We start from the raw sequence: 7534 nt of genomic DNA on the forward strand, positions 1-7534 counted from the left end.
AGACCTCGCCAAACATTCAAGGTGTTGTACAGCAGGCCTACAATAAGGTATCAGAATTATAGCTACTGGAATTATTCAGTAATTCAAGGTCACTCAACAATGTTGAGTGACCTTGAATTACTGAAAGATAAAGTATAGTAATAAATAAATAATAAAACTAAATAGCCTTACAACATGGGCAATATCATACTCTATATAAAACGGAAGAAAAGGCACTGAAGTATAATACTGAAAAATAGCACCAAATATCAGAGCTGTGAATACAGTTCTGATATTTGATGCAGAATACAAAAATGTGAATGCAATCTGAATGAGTAAACTGTCCTTCTTTCTTCAGCGCTGAGTATCTCAAGAGTAGAGAGCTGGTCTTACTTCTACTCCGACACCAGAATGAACTGGAACGACGCCAGTGAGTTTTGCCAGAGGATGAACAACTCGCACATGGTGGCCATTCAGAACCAGGAGGAGATCGCTCATCTCAACAGCTGGCTTCCCAAGAAGGACGGATACTACTGGATTGGGATCCGCAAGATCAACAGCAACTGGACCTGGGTGGGGACCAACAAGAGTCTGACAACTGAAGCGACCAACTGGGCCGCGCGCGAACCAAACAATGGTGAGAAGAATGGAAAGAAGTCAGCGAGACAGCAGGCTGAGGACTGCGTGGAGATGTACATTAAGAGGGACAAAGAACAAGGCAAGTGGAACGATGAGGACTGTGGGAAGCTGAAGACGGCTCTATGTTTCACAGGTAAGCAAATTAAGCAAATTATTAATTAATTTAACTCTGAGAGTATACAAACTAAACCAAATGGACCCATTTGGTTTCATTTGTACACTCCCAGAGTAACAAATGGATAAAACAGTTTTGAGTCTGGTCTGTTAGTGTGAAAGTCATGCAACAGTCTTTTCTCCCATTTCTGTCCACAGCTGCCTGCAAGAAGGATTCATGCCAACCCCAACACGGAGAATGCGTGGAGACCATCAACAACCACACGTGCAGTTGTTATGAAGGTTTCTACGGCGAGAAGTGTGAGCATGGTAAGAAAACACCTCAATGTGGTCTTTTAGTCCAGATTATTATACCAATGTGAATTTCCTTAAATTACAGAACATTCATATCTAATATGAATTGTTTTTTGTTTTGTTTACCAGTTGTTCAGTGTGACAAAGAGGAGGTGACAGTCCATGCAAAAGCGAGTGTCAAGTGTTCCCATGTGCATGGCGAGTATGCCTACGACTCCCTGTGCCAGTATTCCTGCGAGGATGGATACAAACTGAGCTCTCCTGGTCCCATGAAGTGCAACGGCTCTGGAAAGTGGTCAGAACAGCCGCCGACCTGTGAATGTAAGTTCAAGAGTCTATTTCTTTGTCTATTTTTTAGTCTAATTGATGCCGTTATTCCAACAAATTATATTTGGATGTCATTGTCATCGTCACGAATGTCACGTGTTGTAATGTGTTTTTAAATGTCCTGTCTCCTACAGTGAAGCAGTGTAAGGAACTGTATGCTCCTGAGAAGGGATTGATGACGTGCTCAGATCCTCTGGGCTCCTCCAGCTACCAGTCTACCTGTACGTTTTCCTGTGAGGAAGGTTATGTCCTGGCTGGCTCCATGTCTGACCATCTGCAATGTCAAGCCTCAGGAGCCTGGAATGACTCACAGCCACAATGCGTGGGTACGGACCCATATTCCTTTCTCTGTGTTCTGAACGATGTTTTTAATGCACTTTGTACTTTTCTATTGCTATACATCTTTCTATATTATGTAATGGAAAACGTGTCGCATCTATTGCTATTCTAACTTACCGTTCTCTTGTTTTTCAGCCATCATGTGCCCATTTCTAGAGCACCCAGAGAACGGAGCTGTCAACTGCGGCGGGCACACGCGGGCACTGCGCGGCGATAATAACATCGAAATGATGTTTAGTTATGAGAACAGCTGCAGTTTCACGTGTGACCAGGGCTACCGTCTGGTGGGGGCAAACACAGTGACATGCACGTCAACAAAGGAGTGGAGTGAGAACATACCTTATTGTGAAGGTGAGCACAACCTTCATGGGTGTCATTCTGCTTCAGGTATCATTCTAGCATCCTCAAAGCAGGCGTAGTACGAAGTACTGGTTCAGATTCAGAGCACTCTTCATTTACAAATGGGGCATTTGAATGCAGCAAGCCAACACACCTCATACACTCTTTAGTCATAGGTCACAAAATGTACAGTAGCTTTGAGGTAAGCACAAAGAAAATGATGTATTATCATCTAATTTCCATTGTCTCTCTCTCTCTCTCTGTCTGTCCTACAGCTATTACTTGCCAGAGACCTGAAGGAGATGCTTTCCTGCTTGTGGAATGTAGTAGTAATGCCACCAACGAACTGCCACCTGACGCCACATGCAATTTCAGGTGTGGTGCAGGTTTTGAACTGCAAGGGGAGTCCAATATTCAGTGTTCTGAAGAGGGAGAGTGGACGACTGACATACCCAACTGCAAAGGTATTGTTACACACAACCTTTGCCTGTGCCTATTTCTGAAATAATTTGTAACATAATTATCATATTTATTTTTTTACCACAATCATTAACAATTTATCACAATTATTGAATGTGTCCTAATGATTGATTGATGTACTGACATCTAAATCTTATATCTTTCTCTCAGCGCTGCAGTGTCCCGCTCCGGTGGCACCTCTGGCAGGCCAGATCAGCTGTGTGTCTCCTCCACCCTCCTCATCCATGTCTCCTGCGGACCCCCATCCACAGGGCTCAATCTGTACCTTCAGCTGTGACGAAGGTCATGAACTCCAGGGGTCCCTGAACATGGAATGCACACAGACAGGACATTGGAACTCTACCCCTCCTACCTGCACAGGTAAGGGCCGATTCATACTCCTATTTTACCGCTGTAGTGCCGAAATTATTTCGGCTCGTCAGTGTTTGGGAACCAGTGTTTTAACGTATTATTTTATATGTTCCTGTCTCATGGGTTAGGGTTCCAAACAGCCTGATTCCAGCATTATATACCATGTACTGACATCTAAATCTTATCTTGTTCTCAGCACTGCAGTGTCCAGCTCCAGTGGCTCCTGAGCGAGGCCAGATCAGCTGTGTGTCTCCTCCACCCTCCTCATCCATGTCTCCTGCGGACCCCCATCCACAGGGCTCAATCTGTACCTTCAGCTGTGACCAGGGCCATGAACTCCAGGGGTCCCTGAACATGGAATGCACACAGACAGGACATTGGAACTCTACCTCTCCTACCTGCACAGGTAAGGGCCGATTCATACTCCTATTTTACCGCTGTAGTGCCGAAATGATTTCGGCTCGTCAGAAATGTTCAGTAGCACCGAAGAGCCGACTTTAGGACGGTAACCGCCCACCCGAACCTCAAATGATGTCACATTGTAGGCTCTACAGAGCCGAACCGACTTTTATTCGGCTCTAAAATAGGAGTATGAATCGCGCCTTAGTCCCTGCAAAGCGAACAACATTCTTTTCATTATTTTGTTTAAAAAAATTATAATCTTTTAACATATATTTCTCTAAATATAGCAAAAGAAAATCAGATTTTTACTCGAGTCGTGACCCGTAAAAATTGGTAAAAACTGGTTCCCAAACACCCAGTGTTTGGGAACCAGTGTTTTAACGTATTATTTTATATGTTCCTGTCTCATGGGTTAGGGTTCCAAACAGCCTGATTCCAGCATTATATACCATGTACTGACATCTAAATCTTATCTTGTTCTCAGCACTGCAGTGTCCAGCTCCAGTGGCTCCTGAGCGAGGCCAGATCAGCTGTGTGTCTCCTCCACCCTCCTCATCCATGTCTCCTGCGGACCCCCATCCACAGGGCTCAATCTGTACCTTCAGCTGTGACGAGGGCCATGAACTCCAGGGGTCCCTGAACATGGAATGCACACAGACAGGACATTGGAACTCTACCTCTCCTACCTGCACAGGTATGTCTGTTTGTTTGTTTGTTTTAAAATGTATAACATTCTTTTAATTATTTTGTTTAAAAATAAAATCTTTTAACATATATTTCTCTAAATATAGCAAAAGAAAATCAGATTTTTACTCGAGTCGTGACCCGTAAAAATTGGTCTGTGACCCACAAAAGGGTCCCGACCCAGTGTTTGGGAACCAGTGTTTTAACGTATTATTTTATATGTTCCTGTCTCAAGGGTTAGGGTTCCAAACAGCCTGATTCCAGCATCATATACCATGTACTGACATCTAAATCTTATTTTGTTCTCAGCACTGCAGTGTCCAGCTCCAGTGGCTCCTGAGCGAGGCCAGATCAGCTGTGGGTCTCCTCCACCCTCCTCATCCATGTCTCCTGCGGACCCCCATCCACAGGGCTCAATCTGTACCTTCAGCTGTGACGCGGGCCATGAACTCCAGGGGTCCCTGAACATCGAATGCACACAGACAGGACATTGGAACTCTACCCGTCCTACCTGCACAGGTATGTCCCTGCAAGCGAACAACGCATCGCTTCGCTCAGCGTTACGAGCTTGTCGATCAGCACTACTTCTTAATTATTATTATAATTTGTATTTATGGAATTTCTTACATCTGTTTGTTTGTTTGTTTGTTTGTTTGTTTGTTTGTTTGTTTGTTTTAAAATGTATAACATTCTTTTAATTATTTTGTAAAAAAAAAATCATTTAACATAATATTTCTCTAAATATAGCAAAAGAAAATCTGATTTTTACTCGAGTCGTGACCTGTAAAAATTGGTCTGTGACCCACAAAAGGGTCCCGACCCAGTGATTGGGAACCAGTGTTTTAACGTATTATTTTATATGTTCCTGTCTCATGGGTTAGGGTTCCAAACAGCCTGATTCCAGCATTATATACCATGTACTGACATCTAAATCTTATCTTGTTCTCAGCACTGCAGTGTCCAGCTCCAGTGGCTCCTGAGCGAGGCCAGATCAGCTGTGTGTCTCCTCCACCCTCCTCATCCATGTCTCCTGCGGACCCCCATCCACAGGGCTCAATCTGTACCTTCAGCTGTGACGAGGGCCATGAACTCCAGGGGTCCCTGAACATGGAATGCACACAGACAGGACATTGGAACTCTACCTCTCCTACCTGCACAGGTACTGTGTAGATGTTTATTCAGATATCATGTGAAATACTAACATTCTACTCTACACTCTTTATGTGGTTAATGGAATGGTTGAAAGCTTTGTTTAATCAACACATCTCTAAAATAGGATAATAGGATACAGTTGTATTCAAACACGTGTTTAGCACTTCTGCTTGCAATGTTAAATTAATTCTCTCTCTTTCTTATTCCACAGTGGTGACGTGTGACTTCCTTGAGCATCCTGCTAATGGCGTAGTGAGCTGTTCAGATTCTGAGGCGAAATACAATACCCAGTGCAACTTCACGTGTGACCAAGGCCACTCATTACACGGACAAGAGGCCATCACCTGCAATCGACATGGCAACTGGACCGCAGAGATGCCTACTTGCCAACGTAAGGAAGAGAATATGAAAGGACTACTGCGGTTCAAACTACTGCGGTTTCTCTAAAGCTCTGCATGCATAGTTCAAGATAGGAGTTTAAAATGTCTGATTATGTTTTCAACAGGTTCTTCTGGGCCTACAGTGAACCCCACCACGTTGGGTTTGGCAGCAGGGGGTGCTGCGTCACTGTCCGGTCTGTCCCTGGTTGCCTGGCTGCTTAAACGACTCAGACAGAGAAAGAATACGTTCGAGCTGAACAGGTGAGTTGTAGGCGAGGCGTCAGCGCTCTCCTGTAATGAATCAAATATTGACTCTCTTGTTGTGTTCATCCGCATCACGTAAGGTTGTAAACAATGTGCCTCTGGTGTCGTGCTTTTCAGTGAGTCAGATTTATTGGATCCTCCACAGCACTACAGAAACAGCATCGACAGTGACAGCCTCATATAGAGCAGCATCATGGGTAAGTTCACTTTGAGACATACTGTAGGTGATGTTATGTGACAGTCTCTTATTAAGAAGGAAACTAGTGTGACGAAGCTTGATTACTAAGTTAACACCTGTTGTTTCTTTCTTCAGGAATCTCCAGAATCCTTTTGTACTTTCAAATGACACCGGCAGCTGCACAATGTGATTGGGAGAATATGTGATTCTCCCTTGAAGGATATCGATTGGTCGACGACGATTGAGCGGTCATAGTACTTCAACCAACTGTGAAAGAAGACATATTTAAAAGCGTTCATGTTTATTTGGTGGGAAACCCATAGTATCTTGGCCTATCAGTATTTTGTCTATATCTCCACATACTGTAGGAGATTCAATTTGTTGTATAATTTAACCTGTATTTAACCAAGAGAAAACTCATTGAGTGGGTTTTGTATATATATATTTATTTTATATTGAGCACATTATTGTGCTAGAATGTTGTAAGATTTGTTATTCTAAATGGTGTAGATAGTTTGTAAAATGACAATACTGTTGTAATTTAAACTATTATTTATATATTGTGACACAACTGTGAAAAAAATAATTCAATGCATTCTTCTCAGAATGTCTGTCTATTCATATTTATGTATAATCTATTCAGGCTAACTACTGGTTATGAGGCCCATAGTGTATTATGTGAACATGTAATTATGTTGTGTTTATGATTTTTCCCTAATAAAAGCTTTTATAATGACATTCTTCTGTATATGTCTTTCATTTAAAATGTATGGCTATGTTGTACCATGATCATTAACTACAGTCATATTAGACAATCCTTGCAAGTGATGAGACTAACCAGACAAAACAGATAATATTGATCAATAATCAAGGAGGTTTTACTTGTCATTCACTCATACAGGAACAAGCAGAGAAATGTTGGTGCATGTGGCATGTCCGCAAGACATGCATAAAATACAAAAGATAATATTAATGGGTTTCAAATCATGTACATTATATTAATATATTATATTATAACAAGGTAGCCTATCAAAGAAAAACGATATTGACTAATTCCATAATGGTGTTATGGTTAGCATTGCCACGTTATAATGTTTGGGTTATAGGAGGAGGTCCAAAAATGCTATATTTAGAGGGGAAAAAAACAATGCAGAGGTAATCAGTGCGAGCACATTGGTGTGTGTGTGTGTGTGTGTGTGTGTGTGTGTGTGTGTGTGTGTGTGTGTGTGTGTGTGTGTGTGTGTGTGTGCGTGCGTGCGTGCGTGCGTGCGTGCGTGCGTGTTTTCTAATTATCATAAATAAAAGTTATAACACGGTAGACATAACACCTTCACATACATATATACTGTATCACTGGTTACTGTTTGAATAAGTGAAGAGCGAGTCAGGGAGAGGCCATTCTTCAAGGGTTTCCTTTTACAGTACCCTTGTTGTTCGTTGGTATTGTATTTGTCTTGTATGTTAAAGGTATATGGAAAAAATAAAGGGAGGTTCTGCACACTCAAATCTGTGCAAAATCGGGTATTTTTGCAAGCTTTGGGTCTATTGACCTTCTTCAGGCATGTTTAAATTGTATGAATTATACTTGTTGGATTATGTTTTTTTCCCCCAA

General features: G+C 42.2%; 1 protein-coding gene across 1 annotated transcript; it reads left to right on the top strand.

The window, feature by feature from the left end:
• The first annotated feature begins 355 nt into the window (after nt 1-355).
• Nucleotides 356-6660, top strand: sele (selectin E). The gene is made up of 15 exons (XM_079504875.1): nt 356-751; nt 931-1041; nt 1156-1347; nt 1488-1679; nt 1828-2043; nt 2307-2495; nt 2662-2871; nt 3059-3268; nt 3749-3958; nt 4258-4467; nt 4898-5107; nt 5312-5491; nt 5606-5741; nt 5862-5941; nt 6058-6660. The coding sequence occupies exons 1-14, from the start codon at nt 391-393 to the stop codon at nt 5926-5928; spliced, it is 2694 nt and encodes an 897-aa protein (XP_079361001.1). The 5' UTR covers nt 356-390; the 3' UTR covers nt 5929-5941; nt 6058-6660.
• The last annotated feature ends 874 nt before the right edge of the window (nt 6661-7534 follow it).

Source organism: Electrona antarctica, assembly GCF_951216825.1.
Source record: "Electrona antarctica genome assembly, chromosome: 7".
NCBI lineage: Eukaryota > Metazoa > Chordata > Actinopteri > Myctophiformes > Myctophidae > Electrona > Electrona antarctica.

What these genes read in the sequence shown, in the direction of transcription:
- sele (XM_079504875.1), top strand. Translation starts at nt 391, where the DNA reads ATGAACTGGAACGACGCCAGTGAGTTTTGCCAGAGGATGAACAACTCG. An exon ending in ACAGCCGCCGACCTGTGAAT is followed by an intron (nt 1,348 to 1,487) that starts GTAAGTTCAAGA and finishes TGTCTCCTACAG; the next exon opens with TGAAGCAGTGTAAGGAACTG. An exon ending in CTCACAGCCACAATGCGTGG is followed by an intron (nt 1,680 to 1,827) that starts GTACGGACCCAT and finishes CTTGTTTTTCAG; the next exon opens with CCATCATGTGCCCATTTCTA.